We start from the raw sequence: 18,065 nt of genomic DNA, 5'->3' as shown, positions 1-18,065 counted from the left end.
TGTAGTTAAGGCTAATTATGCGAGAAAAAAAATGTGTGTGTGTGCGCGTGCGTTCGTGTGTGTGTGTGTGTGTGTTTGCATAGATACAGTAGATGTAATGGTATGGACACGAATCGAAAGATAATTTATCCACTGTGCGCTACATGAGGGAGGAATCGAGCTTTCAATCATAGGACACAAATAGCTACACTGCTACTGTATCACACACCTAATGGCGGTTGTCATGGCAACCCTGCTTTTGGAGGGGTTTTCAAAAAAAAAAATCAACATCAGCAGCAAGCTGAGGGAGGCAAAAGGAGTGTGCTGGGCTCAGTTCTAAACTAATGAATTTAAACAGTTGGGAGGTCTAAGAGAATAAACCATGGACGGCCACTTAACTCTTTCAGTGCCATTGACCACGCTAGACGTCCAACGCATTAGAATGAATGTTCATTCGCTGCCATTCTCCCAGTTCCAATGGACGTCTACGAGTAATGAACTAATTTAAGTGCATCGCAGAAAGTTGAAAAGAACCACACGATTGGACGTGTATCATCATCAATGGGACTGAAATAGTTAAATGCTGTGGTGTCACAATTTTTCATCAGTGCTAATAGGTGTGTCTAGATGTACAGTATAATAAGCAAAATTACTATTTTAAAAATGGACAAAACTGAAAAATACTCTTAGGGGTCTTAATATATTTGATTTTTATTTAAAAAAAAGTTTAAAAAGATCCACTATCCTAACCCAACAACAAAGTGTTTGAAGCAAACAACAAAATAACCACACACTGTATTTATTTCCATTTCCAAGAACGTTTTTCCCTCAAAAATAAACTCACACAAAATGTGAACATTGATGTACTGTTTGTCCTGTTTTTTCTGTTCTGTAAAAAATACAAGGCCAACTCATGCCGCAGTATAGGGCAGTACCCATCTTGAATCTATTGGAATAGATAAAGAGGAAAAAGTGACATTATACAGTATACACGGCTGCCAAGAAGTAATACAGTGGATATTTGGCTTTCGTGTAAAATTTGAGGCTGAATTTAAAGCGCATCATAACCTGTAAAAACGTGACAATACATATATCGCTAACGTTTTGTGAGTGTTGCATGTTGTAATTTTCAGTTGAAGAATCCGAAAATGACTGCGAGTAAAGAGGAACGGCAGTCAACGGATGAAACAAGCATCTCCTGATGTTGAGTTGTATGGGCAAACAGAAGACCAAATGAAAGGGGAACTGTTGCCACTTCAGACTGGACATAAATCACGAGAATGTGCTTATCTAAAAACAAAAAAAAAAAAAAAGTCTTGTCACGAGCCAAGCTAGTCCCCCACCATCACCCCCTCCCTCATACATTCCCTTGTTTCACCGTCTTCATTGTTTATGTCTTGTGACCTGTTGTAACTGTCATATGCTTGTGCAGGATGTTTTTGCCTCACTCAAATTATCCTCAAATGAGGGTAGTTCGAGCGTGGGGGTTTTTTTCTCCCCCTCTCCCTCCCTTGTTTCTTTCTGACTTTCGGGTTGAGTGAACGCTGGCGCGTTTTGGCTGCCGCTGCTCAACCCGTATTGTTTTGTGTTTTTTGTTATTGTAAAGTGTCCTTGGGTGTCTTGAAAGGCGCTTATAAATAAAATCTATTATTATGTTATTATTATTATAAGACCCATTGTAAGCGCAACTAAGACATGAAACAAATCCCCCAAAAGATTTTTTTTTTCAAAAATCTCTTTTATTTGATTGCATTAAGCAAGGGGCCACTCAGAGTGTAGTTGCCCATGCCTGGAATAGACAGTGGAATCCATGTGCACATTTCTGCACATTTGTTGTCACACTGCCTTCACGCACCTGTCTCAACACAGCCTTTTTAGAGCTTCTCGCCATTGGCAGGGATTGGGATGTTTTATTCATCAGCTGATGAAGGGATGGGCACACACAGATGTCAGTAAATTTCAACCAAGCATGTAAGACTCCTGTCTCTCTCTCTCTCCCTCTCTCTCTCTCTCAGCCATCCACACTTGGTTACATCAGATCTTTTTCTCCAAATTGTACAGTGTTGCCGCTACGCATGACTGCACCTTAAAAGACAAATTGAAGGAAGTGAAACCACTGTTACGTAGTTCACGCAAGTTGTACACAAAAGTATGTGATAACTGCACTGTCAAACATTGCTGTCCATTGTTGTATGCTGGCTCATCATAGGGAGAAACTGGGATCGACTCTCTGTCATTGCCATGGCAACAAGAAATCACCTGCACTTAAATTTCGGTGGTCCAGCACCTCGAATGTGGTTTTAACACAAGCATCAGTGCTTATGTTTGTATTTAGAGATGGCTAGCCCTTGCACAGATTATGCTACAACCTTAATTTATAGATGACAATACAGGTACACAGTTAGCATGGTAAGAAAGTGTTTAGCACAACTGCCTTGCAGTTCTTAAGTTCTGTGTTCGAATCTTAGCTCTGGCCTTTCTGTGTGGAGTTTTTGCTATGCTTGTGTTGTTTTCCACAAAAAAAAGTACATGTAAGATTCATTCAAGACTCGAATTTTTTTTATAAGTATGAATGTGAGCGTAAATGCTGGTCTGCCGGGAGGGGGGATGTCAACACAGTAAGACCAATATAAATCACTTCAAAGCCTTTCCACCCTTAATATAACGTGTATAACTAAGTTGGGGGGGGGGGGGAACATCTTTGCAAGAGGGTAAGTAAAAATAAAAACTAAGAATTTAGTTGCACGTGTGGACACCCTCTTTTAACCGGGAAATGGCTGTGTTCATAATTAACCATCACATTCGAGGTTTATTTTCATTATTGAAAAGTAACAATAAAAAAATAAAGCTAAAATAAAAAAAAATAATTCAGTTTTGTCAAGTAATATCATACACGAGCTTTTAGAGCTCATTCATACGTTTCTTCACATTACTACACAATACTGTTTTTTTTATCTTGCACTCAACTAATATTCAACATTTAAAAAGTAAACCACTAATGATAAAACTTTAACTAACCAGTTGTAAAAAGAATTCAAAAACAAATTTTTAAACAATTAAAATTAAGAAAAATAAATTAAAAAACGATCATAAAAATATACAGTATATTTACTAAAAGATTACATAATTCATGGTATCCCTCCTGTATTTCATTCCTTGCTAATAAAGCCTTCATATAATTTGAATGCCTTATGCACACTTCCATTTTTCCCATTAAGAAAAACCAGAAAAGGACAGCGGCCAAGCGGTGAGATTTTTCAGCCTTGCAAGCAATGAATCTCGTTGCAGAGCCCAGAGGTTCCAAATCCACACACCATTTAGAGCAAGTCCCCAACAATGTCATTTATTTTTCTGTGATTGATCTTTCAAATGCAATCTTTCCTGTTTGGGTGCACCCAGAAAGTCATTATTAGTTTGCTGTCTCCTTGACAGAGAAAACATACACCTAAATGCTTAGTGTAGAAGGATAAATGGAAAGTTCAACATACTTTCATGGACAGATTCTGCAGAAAAGTTATTAGAGATTGTTCACGCATAGAAGCACTTGTATATGTTTTAATTAAAAATAATCCACAAATTAGTTCAAATCAACTTCAACAGTCAGTATAAAATATAAAAACTTGCTGCTCTTGTAAACATTGGGTAGGCAAGCCAAAAGGCATTCCGATTATCACTTGCATTGCAAATAAAAACATAAATTGTAAACAATCACATGAAACGCATATGCACTATTGCATAGTTGCTGTTCTTTTAAAGCCCTTTTTTTTGGCTAATGAGCCGCTGACATGAGTAGGTGCAGCACACTCTCATGTAAGACAAAAAAAGCTTCCGTTCTCAAAAGTCATAGCATTACATTACACAAATAAATTAGAGTGTCAATGCCTCTCGCAGAACAGCAAGTATTGTCCAGAAGAAACTTCTTTGGTAGCAAAAACTGCGCTTGAACACTTACTAAAATGTGACTTAACTCTGTGAAACCCCATCCAACTTTTTCATACGAATGCTGGGTGGGATCAATTGGAATACCACAGCAGTAATAATATATTAAGGCAAAAGCGATACTTGTGCACTCCATCCAGGATGTGTTCAGTGCATGGAGACCATCCCACCCTACCACCAATTCAATTATATCATGTGCAAAAATAGAAAAAAAAAGTTATTAGGTTAATGAAGCTCTCATTTGAAATAAACAAATATCTTTGGCTTCCTTGGGTGACAACCTTCATCTTATCTGCGGTCTGTATGCAGACATAAAAAAATCATCTTAAACTAATATTTGAGCTGGAACACAAACTCGAGATGAACGGAGCGTGGCTGATGAAGGGGGCAAGCATTTACAGTCTACCCAATGAGTGTCTTCATGAAGGCAGGTTTACTGAAAGGCCAGTGATACTGGTTGGGAACGGGTCCGTTCACGTTGCACTCGAAGAAGGAGAACATGGGGAACCAGATGCGAGCCCTCCGGCTCTGCTGGTAGGCGCGGGTGTTGGCCAAGGTGTGGTAGTACAGGAAAAGGCGCGTGGTGATATAGAAGGCGATGAAGACGTCGATTGAGTAGTGCTCGTGTGCCGCCAGGATGAAGAAAATCCCGAAGAGGTTCAACACCCAGGAGATGGTGTGAATTAAATTCCACGTTCTAGGAGTGTCTGCCAAAGGGGGAGTCGAAGATATTATTCTAAGGTTTTGATCATTGCAATTTATTTACAAGAGCAGAGCAAACCAACTTACTTTCATTTGCCTAAACTTTGGGTAAGTCAACATCACATGTGCCAAACTAATTTAATGAATAAAACGCCCATGAGTCAAAATTTTAGCACTGTGTTGAGCCAGTGCCACATACACCATCTGGCTGTGTAAACAGTCATTATCACACCAAATATGTGTTATCACTAAAAATAGACTTCCCCGCCACCACTACTATGGATTAAAACGGTTCACTCTGGGCCATATGATGTTCATTTTGTTGGTTGATTTTGTAATAAGATGTTAAAATAACACCTAAATTGTTCCTCTGAATGAGTCTGAATGATTAAATGTGACAGAAAATGTCATAAATGCTACTCCAGTCTCTTGAAATGTAAGCGGCTAAGCATAACAAGCTCAGAGACAGTGAGCCCATTTTGACATCCATGATGAGAATCGAATATGTTTTCACAAGTGGCTGGCTGGCCTTTAATTGCTAATTATCCTGCCCTCTTTAAAATTCAAATAGTTGATTAAAGATTTATGGCTTGAGAACAAATGGTTTCCAGACAGAGTGGCACAAGGATAATTATGTGCACATGCTCGTTTTCATTTATTAAAAAATAAAAAATAAAATAAAACAATGATTTGTTCATTTTTTCATATCAACAAATCACATAACCGCAGCTCCTCAAATGGATGCAGCGCACCAACTAGGGTGGAACCTCAGTTTTTGTGGTTCATCCGTTGCGCTAAGTAAGGGTCGAACCAAATACCAAAACCATAAATCGGAAATAATGAAATCCAATTTATCTGTTACAGAGTCCGGAATCTAGATCCCCAAATATATTAAGAGAAAAAAACATGCTCTGTACAGAGATTAATCAAACATTTTTTCAGTGGAATTGTTGCATTACAAAGTATTCGGGGATGTTTATCTTATTGTCAGGCGATGAAAAACGACAATAAAAAATGTGAGATGCTCCTGCTCAATGGTTGCTTGGTTTTCTCAGTTTAGAAAAGAGTGCATTCTTCAGGCGCATGATGTTTGCTGTCACGTCCAGTGAGGAATGCACTCATGCATGTGGTGGGGAAACCAAGCAACCACTGAGTGGGCGCATGTCACAACACAAACGGGTTAACTCTTCAGGTCAAGACTCAGCAATTCACCAGTGGCGGAGAATACACTTATATTACTGTTGTGAAAAATTGGGGGTTGAGTTCCCCTTTAAGGATACGCAGTTGTGAAATTGATTGATTGGTAGTAAATAATAATGCCAGTGTTACTTGTCTACTACTGTTGTAAATGATTCGTGCACATAAATCCATTTCCAATCCGCTTTATCCTCACAAGGGTGGCAGGGAGTGCTGGAGCCTATCCCAGCTGTCTTCGTGCAGTAGGCAGGGGACACCCTGAACTGGTTGCCAGCCAATCGCAGGGCACACACAGACGAACAACCATTCATGCTCACACTCCCCCCTAGGGACAATTTTAGAGTGTCCAATCAGGCTAGCATGCATGTTTTTGGAATGTGGGAGGAAACCGGAGTACCCGGAGAAAACCCACGCAGGCCCGGGGAGAACATGCAAACTCCACACAGGAAGGATGGAGCCGGAATCAAACCCTGCACCCCTGCACTGTGAGGCGGAAGCTATCCATTTAAAAATTGTAATGAGGATTTAACTGATTAGAATAAGACAAGTCATTGCAATATCATTAAAATGAATGGAAAAGACGATTCAAATTTAAAAAATCTGATTTTTAAAATGTATTTTCCAGTATGTGATGGCTACATAATGTTATTTGTGTCCATGTGTATGACTTCCGATTCATTTCTCTCAGTTTGCTTCTGTTCTGTTCAAAAGTTGTAATATATAGTTTGAATTGTTTTATTGTTTTCTCCTATAATAAAGATGCACCTCCCCCACACACAAAACACTGTAAGCCTCCCTAACGGCATCTGAGTAAATAAAGGCTCACGGCCACGATTTGCATAAAGAAGGTAGATACGGCCAAAATGTTCCACTCACATTCTGTCACAAAAAAGTTGAGCAGGGTAATGACAACCGTGTGTCCGCTGAACATGTAGTCTCCACATGTTTGGACGCCGGTCAGAGTCATCCCGAATCCGACCCATATTGTCAGTGCCCTCTGTATCTTTTCCATCAAATTGCCGTACGTCTGAGTGAACAAGAGAGCCTAGTTAGCGGCACGAATGCGCTGACCCAGAGCTGGAGCACAGCTCCTTTGAAACAACTCGCAGCATTTCTAATCCGAGTCGACAGAACGCACGTGGAAGCTTCTCACCTTGCTGGTGCACTTGAGATGATGTCCAGGCACGGAGAGCGAGGTGACAAACATGGTGCAGCAGCGAAGTAAAAACACAGTTCCCATCAGAGAACACAACCGCCTTATGAGAATGGACCTAAAGACAAATTAAAAGTAAGGTCGGGAGGAGAAATGCTGATTGATTATTACCTCTGCCAAGCACAGGAGTGTGATAACCGATTGATTGTTGACAGCGTGGAATTGTATAGGACAGTAATTGCTTCTTGAAGCAACTGAGGCAATACAGATGTGCTGTTCAATCAGCCTTAAGCAGTATCTGTCTAAACATTTAATTTCATCCCTGTTCTGTAAAACCCAACATTTTCCCATTTTTCTGTCACTATTTTGCCGCTCTGTATTAAGTGTACAAACACAGAATGGGGGGGAATTCCACCTGAAGTGGAGCCAGCATTCTCCTGCTACACTGCAGATTTTGAAAGCAGCTTGTTTTTTAAAGGGGAAGTCAGAGAATATGGGGTTTGGCTTCCCCTTCTCCTTCCTCTGTTTTCAAATTGTTAAACACAGCATGTAGGTATTATTTTTGTCTAATTTTGTCCTCTTCGGCTTGCCATCGTCCTGTTTTACTGTAGTATCTGTGACTTTTGAGTGTGCATGGCTTTAAATAGTTGAAATAATTTATAATGTGACTCTATAAATTCGGTGCTTAATAAGCGCAATCCTCATTTTTACAAATCAGTGTTTCACGAAACATGAAATGTTGAAGTGATCAAGCCATGGATTTGTTTGCAATGTTGTTGTCATCTCATCTATGACTTATAGAATGATGTGGTACATTTTTGCTTTATTTTAGCATAAGCCTAACCTCGACAACAAAAAATTTCATGTGTAATAAAACTGATAGTATTTATTTTAATGCGGTACTTTATTGCTTGGATTTGTCAAAAACATACATGGGAAGAGGACCTGGAAAAAAAATAGTCACATATGAAATCACAATCCCAATATGAAGGGGGAATCACAATTTCATTATTTTTCGAAATCGTTCAGACTTAGTAGGCAATATTAGCTCATATTAATACGCTTTCCTGTGTTAAGCAATCATTGACGCATTATTGTGGAACACATTGGACTTGATCTTCTTTGTCAAGTGGGAAATAATCCCAAAGTTTCAGTATTTGTCGATTACAGACTCTTCATTTTTGCAGTCCTGTGACAGTCGTATAAAATTTGACCCTCACTTCTTCTGCACTGTTGGATTTGAAAGCATTGGCCATCCAAGAATTTGAGACATGATGCTGACGTCATCTAATATCTGAACGCAGGATGGATGCCCTGTCGCACAGTCGAGGCAATATCTCGCTCGGCTAGGCTCTGTGTAAAAGGCGCAGGTGGATAAATGCTTCTCTGTGGATAAATGCTTCTGCCAACTTTATGGATTCTTCCATTCCAGAAAAAAGCTTTTGTGGTGAGCAAGAAGGCATTCAATTTAGAAATCCGGATAGAGGACTTTATCCTCTCTTTTCACCATTGTGTCTCAATGGTAGCATTCCTCCCACATCCTGGGAGTCCCATCAGTCTAATCCTAACATTGTTTTGTAACAAAGTAGTCTGCTAGCTAGCAAACGGGCAAACCAAAAAATGCCGTGCCCCACCATATTCCCCTCCTCATGTTGGAAGAATGCATCTTGTATTTCTCCCTTCTCAAATCCATACTATATAGGTATGATATTATCAAGTGACATAAGCCCACCCCATGATTCACTTCTATTGATCCAATTTTTGGTTGCACCGGGACTACTCCAGCACGTGCTCCCCACTGCAGTGTGCTCAGACCAAAAGAACAAAAATACAGCACTCGCTTTTGTTTGCAGAATCATTCCGATTTTGAAATTGGTCCAGTCCTCTCACATTTTGTCATGTGAGCTGTGTGATCGAGTTAAATTGCAGCACTCTGTGATTTTTGGTGCAGGACTGTCCTATGTGTTCACTTGAGTAGAATTCACTGTATGTCATGAGTTGAAACTGATTTTTTTCATGGAGCTCGGTCTACGCACTGAATGAAATGTGTGATGACTATTTTCAGGCCGGGTAACATTTTAACGGGGAGGAGGCCTTAGGTGTTACCTGTGTTTATGAAGCAGCAGGATCAACATAAGCATGTAGCACAGGATGAGTCCACAGGCTTCAGCCATTGCAAAAGCCCATGGGATTCTCGGAACACTGTCAGGGGTTAAAATGCATCAATGTCAGCATGCAGATTAGATATGGGGACAAGGTGCACATGAACCAAGGCTAACATAGATATACCGGTATCAATTTAACAGACCAGTTTTGTGAATCAATGCAACTTTCTAACTTTGTGGAGATTTATTTTTTTTGATGGTTAATCCCAGGGAACTGAAGCTAGGTTTTTATTTAACAATAAAAATATGACAATATAATGAACAATTGTTTTTCTTTTTCTTTACATTGATTTTTTTTTAAAGCTCTGTTGTAATATCAATCCATCCATTTTCTGAACCGCAGTATCCTCATGGGGGTCGAGGGACATGCTGGAGTCTATCCCAGCTGTCTTGAGGCAGTAGCCGGGGTACACCCTGAACTACTTGCCAGCAATTCGCAGGGCGCACATAAATGAACAACAATTCACGCTCACAATCATGCCGAGGGACAATCTGGAGTGCCTAATCAACCTGCAATGCATGTTTTTGGAGTGTGGGAGGAAACCGGCATACCCGGAGAAAACCCACGCAGGCACAGGGGGAATATGCGAGCTCCACACAGGAAAATTGTGACAGTGGAAATTTGTGACAATTTCCACTGTCACAAATTATTTGCCCTGTTTTGGAGAAGATTCTCTCGGGATGGACTGACATTGCTACAATGCAGTTTCCATCGAGCTTCAAGGAGCAACAGTTGCATTAGAGAAACTGTTTTTTTGGGGGGGGGGTTCCTTGCAGACTCTACAGTCTGCCTTTGTACTCTCAATAAAGTTTAAATGTGTCCAGATATAACTCTTTTCCTCAAGTCCCTCATTTTCTCCACTATTTCTTACCAGCATTGCTGCTCTGTGCAGTGTGTGACTAATTGACAGTCATTGACTATCATGTCTCTCTCAAGTGATGCGAACCACTCCCAGTACAACGCGTTACTACTTTTGCCGATTGTGTTTGACTCTCTGTTTTGTGATTCAATGTGTATTAAAGGGGCTCAATTTTGATCCGCAAACTGCAATGCGAAACCCGCTTATTTTGAACCAGAGTGCACAATCTCGATGTAGTTTATCACGGTGCATGTAAAGCTAGTACCTGTCCAAGAAGATGTCAGGAAGCGGTGGATAGGTTCTCATGTCTGGAACACGCTCATGTACGATGACCATAACAAAGGAAGTAAAGCCAAACACTAAAAAGACATAAATGACACTCAAGATGGTCTTCCACACCTCCGGGTCAAGCCTTCCGGCCAGGTGCTGCCGACATCTTCCGTTGGAGTGAGTGTGACGCAGCGGCGCTCCGGAGCCATATTCAGTTTGGGTGCCATTCCTCTGTCGGAGCGCAATGCCATTCCCGGTGAACTCTCCTCCGTTGCAGTGCCTGTCGCCTCTGTCCCAGGTCCAGTCGGCCGCTGGGAGACTGTCACTAGGCTGGAGACCCAGCTCCTGCACCTGAGCATGGTTCTGTCTCTGAAGCTGGCGGAGGGATATTGCCAGCCTCTTGATGTCCCCTAGCACAGTGAGGCTCAGAGGAGGTCCACGTAGGTCGGCCTCAGTCAGAGCCAGGAGACTGGGCCCATCCAGGCGGTGGTCAGCACACAGCAGATCCACATAGTCGGCGAATCCTTCCGCCTGTAGCCACTGGGCCACCTGCTTACAGCTCCATGCACTCACACCGCTCTCTGATGCCATGCCTCTGCAGACAGACACACAACGCTTGACGGTACAGAGGACTCCATGATTCAACAGATGCTTTGAAAGGGACCATTCAGAGCATGCAGGAGGCTACGCTTACTGATCAAAGCCTCCTAATGCCTTCCAACGTCATCACCACTTGAAAGAAACGACAGGTTCATTACATCACTTAAATAAGCGTAACTGAATGAATAAGCCCATTATTTAGACCTTAACCAGGATAAAATTGGAGATAAAGATATTAGCCGACAGGGAGCAAGTATTGTTTTCATCATCGCTTATTATGCAACCAGTGCTTTATGTATGGGAATACAATATAAGATGCTAGCTTAATGATGATACACAATTAAAAATGCCAATCATCAATGTCTTAGTGTTGTAACCGTTTCACACTAAATACAAACAGTGCAGCCACACATGTAGTCAGACACCATAATATTTGTGTGTGTGTGTGTGTGTGTGTGTGTGTGTGTGTGTGTGTGTGTGTGTGTGTGTGTGTGTGTGTGAATATCTGTATTTTACATGTGGGTGCCCCAAAAACTTTAATAATTGGAAAGTTATTTCAACAATTACTTTCAAAAGTGAAAGTTGTAGGTTATATTATTTCAACACACACACAAAATGAAATATTTCAAGCCTTTGGTTAAATGTTGATGATTATGGCATGAAGACAAAAAATAATCTAGTTTTTCCCAAAATTTTAATATTATGCGAAAGTTCAACATTGTAGGCTCGCTGTGTCCCAATCTAACTGCGGAGGATTTGCTCAGCCTTGGTCTCAATCTGGTTTAGCAGGCTTCAGAGTCATGGGGAAGAGTGTCGACGTGACAGTTGTGCAGAAAACCATCATTGGGGAAAATGTGGCGGGAAAAGTGCACAAGTGACAGGGATGACCGTAGCCTAGAGAAGGTTATCAAGCAACTACAATTCAGAAGTCTGGGAGAGCTTCATAAAGAGTGGACTGAGATCCGGATCTCTGAGATGGTGATAGCACATTTTGTTTTGTTTTGTTTTTTTCTCAAAAACCTGGACAATGTTGTTTTTCTATTGTTAACACCATCCAAAATGTCATTAATTTAAGTGTCATTAATTTAAAACAAAATTCCAAAAACATTAACCTGAGAAATGGTAAAAATGCTTGTCAATGGATGAACATTTACATTATAATTCTAATGTTCCAGAGGTGATTTAAGAGGTACATAAATCAAGATGACTCACGTGATGATTAGCTATTTGTTCACTCCTGCCGGCTAGATACATCCTCTGCATTCTGATGACTGCTTATTGGCTGTGATCTTTGTGGAATCAAAGATTGTATTTTTCATTTTTTTTAAAAAACACGCAAAGTTGGCAGCGGTAATTAATACCCCAGTCAGGTGTTTGCTTCCTGCTACTGAAATGCATACAGATTATTAAGAAAAACTGTCCTTGCCCTTTAACCTTAGATAAGACCACCACAGCTCAGCCCGTTGAGCTCCTCCCTACGGCTCAAGGGTCAACCAGACCAGAAAAACATGAACAGAATAATTACAAATGCAGGGCTCCACATGCTGATGGACAGTGTACCCAGAGTCAACATGTGTCAGTACATCTTGTCACGTGTTCAGTTTTTGAGATATATTTTACTGTGACAGCTGGTTTGTCAAGGCAGGAAGGATGAAATATTATTCTTGGATTAAATTTGGAGACAGTGTAATTTTTTTATTATAACAGAATATCAGTCATAATTAAAATAGGAATGCATTTCATCTTTAACAGTGATGCAAATCATGACGTCAATATTTCTCAGATTAATGATATTGTCAGTATCGGGTCTGTAAAGCAAAGTCAAAATTACATTAACATTTTTTTTGATAGACAAAAATGCTACCGCATTTTGAAATTTAGCTTTCACGACTTCTCCCCTAAATTCCTTTTTTTTTTTAAATCCATGTTATCGGTCACGCCCCAAAGGATGTCACATGACGCAAGCAGCTGAAAAACAACAGCAGCAACATCAACAGAAACTGCCAAAAGGCTGGACAGATTACTTGTAGACAAGACTAAGAGACTTAAAGAATGGTCCGTTTTCATTTTCCTTGGAATTAATAATCTAGCACTGCAATATCCCATTTAAGACGTCTCATTTGTTGTCCTAATATTAGGGCAAATATTTTATCCCCATTGAGAGATTGAAAGGTGGAAGGATGGAAGGGTGAAAGAAACAACAGCAACAACAACAACGTTTATCAGGGCAAGCACACTGTATAGTTTAACTCCTACAAACGTTCCCATGATAATTTAACCATTCCGATTAAAGCACCATACAAAGCAAACCCTCCAAAAAAAAACTGCCAACGAGAGCAGCCCTCTGGGATGGCCTGCGTTAAGTTTCAAGACTTGTTTTGCTTGTTGAGTCACACACTGACAAAGAAGACGTGATCAGCCTGTAAAATAACTCGGAAGATTCCTGCAAACACTGCAAATTAGAAGAACAACCGCAATACACCCTGAGGGCTAACCAATACAAAGTGGGAGAAACTCAGGACAGTAACGTGCTTTCTATTTGTTACTAGAGTAACATAATAATAAACAACTGTGTGAAACTAAAATGAAACCAAACAAAGACGTGAGGTCAAACGTGTGCAGGTGTAAACTAAATACTTTTGGGAAGAAGTAGATTTTTTTCTTACCAAAGAACCAGTGTCAGTGCTTGTGTCAGAGTGGGGAGAAGGAAGAGCTGGGCCGTCTTCCTCTCGCATTGCAGGAGTGTTTCATGCCTTCTACTTTCACAACCAGGCAACAGCAAACAGGAAATGGCAATAACCAACAACAGCAGACAAGAGGAGCCACAAACGTCTCTTGGGAGGTATGTTTCAGCGCACTGCCATCTGCTGTCCAAATGTAGGAAGATGATTCCCGTTTACTGAAACAATGCCTCTCCACATAGAAAAAATTAAAAATAAAAATAAAGAAAATAACGATGAATGCTGTGATATCAATAAAAATGGCGTATCAAATGATCCATTTGATGATGAAGCAAAGTCATAAAATATAAACAAATAAATATAAACATTAATTTTTTTCCCCCTCCCCCAGGTACAGTATATGAAGGCCCCAAAACTGCAGTCTCGATGTAAGCTTTTTCTGGTTATGGATACAGATTTGCCTTGACCATTACTTGAATGACCAATGCTCAAAATATTTTTTAAAATGTATTTTAATACGGCACTAAAGTAGTTAAAAGTAATTCCTATTGTGAGAATCTCCGAAAATTATTGTGATAGGCAACATCACAATTTTTTTTGGGGCTTACTATAATTTTTTTTAAAGCAATGTAATCATTAATGCATTCAATTCAAATTCGACGAATCTTTATGATTTATCACTTTCATATACTGTACCCTTTTGCTATTACGTGGGGTATTCCCAAAGCAATGTTTCCCAACCTTTAAGCTGTGGCACACATTTTGAAAACAGTCCCATGAAAGTCTTTCCTCTGCCAAACAACCCCACCTGTCTTCAGCAGTCAAATGGCATGAAAGTGCATAGAGGGCAACAGAGCATGTGAGTGTTTTAGTTTTAGGGTTTAAAAAAACATCTCCTTTGCTTTGTCATGAGTGGCTTGTCACCAGCGAAATGCGACACTGAAGACTCCGGGAATGATTATCATTCCCGGAGTGAGAGAAGATGGCACACAGGGTGAGCATTCGACAACAGAGCTCTCTCTCAAAGAGCTGGTGGAGGTTTTACATGCACCGCCTCACTTCTGTCGTCATGGAGATGAGGTGTGGCCCAACCTATACCTGGGAGACATGTGAGTGTACTTTATAGCAAGCCGAAACTGTCAAAATCTGGGGCCCTCATGTCTGTCAGAATAATGCTTGGAACAAAATAGGCAGTAATAAGTGCAGATATGACTTCTTTATTTGTTGTAGGTCTCATGATAAATTCCGACTGTGGACGCTGGGCATCACTCACGTGCTGAATGCATCACGTGGTAAACTATGTTGCAAAGGCAGCGACGACTTCTACGGAACCACGGTGAAATACTACGGCGTGCCAGCCAATGACCTGCCCACATTTGACCTTTCACCTTTCTTCTACCCCGCTGCTGCCTTCATCGACCAGGCTCTGACGTCAGGAGGTAATGTGTGTGATGCTGCTGCGATAGCCTCCCTGAAGGTGTTGGAACAACTTCCAATAAATCGCTTTTCTCACCAGGAAGGATACTGGTGCACTGCGCTGTGGGTGTGAGTCGCTCAGCCACGTTGGTCCTTGCCTACCTGATGATTCACCATCACCTCACACTCCTGTCTGCCATAAAGTGTGTGCAGCAGAAACGCTGGATCTTTCCAAACAGAGGCTTCCTGCAGCAGCTTATGCCCCTCCAACAAACCCTGCAGAGCAAAGGAGAGACCGTGCCAAAATAAAAGTCCATCTAACACTGCTTTCTTGCTTCTTGATCAATTCACCACATGCAAAATCGAGTAGCCTATGAATTTATAATCTAATGGAATACGATATAAGATATTAAATTAATACAACTTCAAATATGATCCAATGAGGAATATTGATATCTGAACACATCACAGTTTCTGGTAGCAAAAGTGGTAATTTAAGTGGGCCAATTATTTAAATGTGTTTTCATGGCTTCTACTAGGCAATATTAATATACAGTACAGTAATTTACTTGTGTAATGAAAAGATGTTTTAATGTGTAAAATAATTGCATAAGAATGTATACAATTGTTTAATAAAATAATTATTTGAATTTAAAAACATGGAAAGAAAATAATCACATTGTGTCAAAAACATTTTTTTTGAGTGCTCTATAAATGCTTCGAATTGCTTCTAAATTGATTTAGAATTACATGCAATGCAGAAGAATATTGCTTTTTTACCATTGCCGTCAACAGTGCAGAGGTGCAGGGTTCCATTCTGGCTCCTGCCTTCCCGTGTGGTGTTTTCGTGTTCTCTATGTGCCTGTATGGGTTTTCTTCGGGTACTCCGGTTTCCCCCCCCACATTCCAAAAACATGCATGACAGGCTGATTGAGCACTCTAAATTTGCAATAATTTCATTAAAAAAAAAATATATATATATATATATATTTTTTTTTTTTTTTTATTAGATAGCTGACAGAATTTTACTTTTGTGTTCTGACAATCTTCAACCCTAATAAAAACTGAGCGTATCCCGATTATGTCCTAACCTGCAATTTGGCCAACACCTGTGTTCATGATTTTATACCAGTTCTCATCCATGGAAGAATAGCTTCCAAGTTTCGCTACTTTTAGTCAACATGCTTTTCGTGTTGAAGTATGAAAAGCAGTAGAGAGGAAGTCTTATTGCTGGAGTGACATCTTTTTGTCTGACGTCTGGCTATCATGCAATGTCAAATAACGACACGGAGCCAAAGAAAGAGCAGTGAGCTAATTTTGGAGGCCAGCAATGTCCATACAAGCAGCTGCTGGGGTCCTTCAGCGAGCGGCGAGCAGACTTTGGCAGTGAAGTGACACTCTAGTCTCTCTCACTCACTCACTCACACGCACAGACACATACACAGACACACACACACAGACACACACACGCACACGCACACACACGCACGCACACACGTTGTGGCGCTTGGAGAGGAGATAATGTCAAGGCGCAAGGAGCAAAAGGACCTGGCGCTCATTAAACAAGGGGAACTCATTCTGGATTCCTGCACACTGGAGCTCACTGCAGTGGATGAAGTCTGGCCAAACCTCTACATAGGAAATTTGTGAGTCACGCCTCAGTTGAGTGCAAGGTTAGTGCAGTTTAGGGAAGTTACGAATCCAAACTTTAGAATCATTCTAATTGAGATCAACTTAATAATAGAGAGCGTTGCAGTCATTCAAACGATGACATTGAAAATATATGTGGTGGTATGGAATGAAAATAATGTAGTTGTTCCACTTCATTAAAGTGGCTTTGCCTCTGTTCTTGTATGTTTTGCTAGAGCTGTAGCACAGAATAAAAAGACTTTATCCAAGCTGGGCATCACTCACATCCTGAATGCAGCTCACTCCAAGCAGGGTAGCATCGGGGACCAACGTTTCTATGGCGACGCTTACGTTTACTGCGGCATACCAGCAGAAGACTCGGACCACTTTGACCTCAGTCAGTATTTCAAACCCGCAGCAGACTTCATCCATAAAGGCCTAAAGAAGGACCACGGTGAGCTTGTGTCACCCACTCTCTGTATTTGTCATCTCGCTTTTGACTTTCTTCCTCCAACTTTTCAGGGAAAGTCCTGGTGCATTGCATTATGGGCGTAAGCCGCTCAGCCACACTGGCGCTGGCTTACTTGATGCTGCATCAGCGTCTCACCCTCCACGATGCTCTGAGGCACGTCGTGCAAAAACGTGCCATATACCCCAATCGGAACTTCCTGTTGCTCCTCCACAAGCGGAGTGAACAGTTGGCATTCAAAAGGAGGTTGTGTCCCCTTCTTTGATGCGACACCTCCTTTCCACTACGACTCCCTGACAAACATTTTGCACGGACAACACTTTGAAGAGATGTTTTGAGTTTCTATATTTTTCATTTTAGTCACACATTAAAATATCCGCAACTTTGTACATTCTGTATTACTTCACAACCTTTTAAGAAACACAGAGATCTTGTTTATAATAAGAATACACAGTTTTTGCTTGTTTTTAACCGCACATACTAACCTTAACTATAGGTTATATCCATAGCAATTGTAATAAAAGTGGTGTAAATTGAATTAAATGAAAAAAAACTACACATTGTATTGCATCATTGATCTAGAAATCATCCCATCCCCAACTATGCAACTGCTTTTCGATTACTTCTATTTTAATGGTATTTATAAAGAAAAACATTATCATAAAGATAAAATAACACAACTCTAGAAAAATGATTCATTCAATGACCATGAATGATCCATTCGGATAGGCTAATTAAATATACGTGTTTAATAATCACAATATTTGATAATATAAGTGGAAATGTTATGTTCGTTACTGCATCTAAATATCATGTATCACAGTTTTCTGTTTCACTGATGATATTATTATTTCATATTATTATGGTTGTTGTTACTTAAAATGAATACCATCAATACATTTTATGAACAACATTGTGTTTTAAGTAGTGCCAAATCATTTACACGTTTTCCTCACAAGGCCAAAGGTAGGTCATGTGATCCAGGAAAATGTCAGTTGCAATCAT

The 18,065-nt window shown here is 40.4% G+C and overlaps 3 protein-coding genes across 3 annotated transcripts; 2 read left to right on the top strand and 1 right to left on the bottom strand.

Moving 5' to 3' along the window:
• Positions 1-3,520: 3,520 nt before the first annotated feature.
• On the bottom strand, positions 3,521-13,669 carry LOC147199202 (sphingomyelin synthase-related protein 1-like). The gene is made up of 6 exons (XM_086122445.1): positions 13,532-13,669; positions 10,261-10,860; positions 9,077-9,172; positions 6,971-7,088; positions 6,694-6,844; positions 3,521-4,625 (listed from the first exon to the last, which is right to left on the bottom strand). The coding sequence occupies exons 2-6, from the start codon at positions 10,854-10,856 to the stop codon at positions 4,321-4,323; spliced, it is 1,266 nt and encodes a 421-aa protein (XP_085978571.1). The 5' UTR covers positions 10,857-10,860; positions 13,532-13,669; the 3' UTR covers positions 3,521-4,320.
• A 640-nt stretch (positions 13,670-14,309) lies between these two features.
• On the top strand, positions 14,310-15,271 carry LOC147199201 (dual specificity protein phosphatase 13A-like). The gene is made up of 3 exons (XM_086122472.1): positions 14,310-14,655; positions 14,777-14,985; positions 15,063-15,271. Exons 1-3 carry the CDS (start codon positions 14,501-14,503, stop codon positions 15,269-15,271), a joined length of 573 nt encoding a protein of 190 aa, XP_085978598.1. The 5' UTR covers positions 14,310-14,500.
• Positions 15,272-16,418: 1,147 nt separating this feature from the next.
• Positions 16,419-17,562, top strand: LOC147199200 (dual specificity protein phosphatase 13A). The gene is made up of 3 exons (XM_086121285.1): positions 16,419-16,608; positions 16,828-17,045; positions 17,114-17,562. The coding sequence occupies exons 1-3, from the start codon at positions 16,484-16,486 to the stop codon at positions 17,323-17,325; spliced, it is 555 nt and encodes a 184-aa protein (XP_085977411.1). The 5' UTR covers positions 16,419-16,483; the 3' UTR covers positions 17,326-17,562.
• Positions 17,563-18,065: the final 503 nt, after the last annotated feature.

The sequence above is a fragment of the Hippocampus guttulatus genome, chromosome 10 (assembly GCF_054856545.1).
Source record: "Hippocampus guttulatus isolate MCC_2025c chromosome 10, RoL_Hgut_1.0, whole genome shotgun sequence".
NCBI classification, from domain to species: Eukaryota; Metazoa; Chordata; class Actinopteri; order Syngnathiformes; family Syngnathidae; genus Hippocampus; species Hippocampus guttulatus.
The sequence above is the reverse complement of the archived record's forward strand: the minus strand, read 5'-3'. Positions and strand labels throughout refer to the sequence as shown.

Coding starts and splice junctions, on each gene's coding strand:
- LOC147199202 (XM_086122445.1), bottom strand. CDS start 10,856: ATGGCATCAGAGAGCGGTGTGAGTGCATGGAGCTGTAAGCAGGTGGCC. Junction 7,089..9,076: donor CTGCTGCTTCATAAACACAG/GTAACACCTAAG, acceptor ATTTGTCTTTAG/GTCCATTCTCATAAGGCGGT. Junction 6,845..6,970: donor ATCTCAAGTGCACCAGCAAG/GTGAGAAGCTTC, acceptor TTGTTCACTCAG/ACGTACGGCAATTTGATGGA.
- LOC147199201 (XM_086122472.1), top strand. CDS start 14,501: ATGATTATCATTCCCGGAGTGAGAGAAGATGGCACACAGGGTGAGCAT. Junction 14,656..14,776: donor AACCTATACCTGGGAGACAT/GTGAGTGTACTT, acceptor TATTTGTTGTAG/GTCTCATGATAAATTCCGAC. Junction 14,986..15,062: donor CCAGGCTCTGACGTCAGGAG/GTAATGTGTGTG, acceptor TTTTCTCACCAG/GAAGGATACTGGTGCACTGC.
- LOC147199200 (XM_086121285.1), top strand. CDS start 16,484: ATGTCAAGGCGCAAGGAGCAAAAGGACCTGGCGCTCATTAAACAAGGG. Junction 16,609..16,827: donor AACCTCTACATAGGAAATTT/GTGAGTCACGCC, acceptor ATGTTTTGCTAG/AGCTGTAGCACAGAATAAAA. Junction 17,046..17,113: donor AGGCCTAAAGAAGGACCACG/GTGAGCTTGTGT, acceptor CCAACTTTTCAG/GGAAAGTCCTGGTGCATTGC.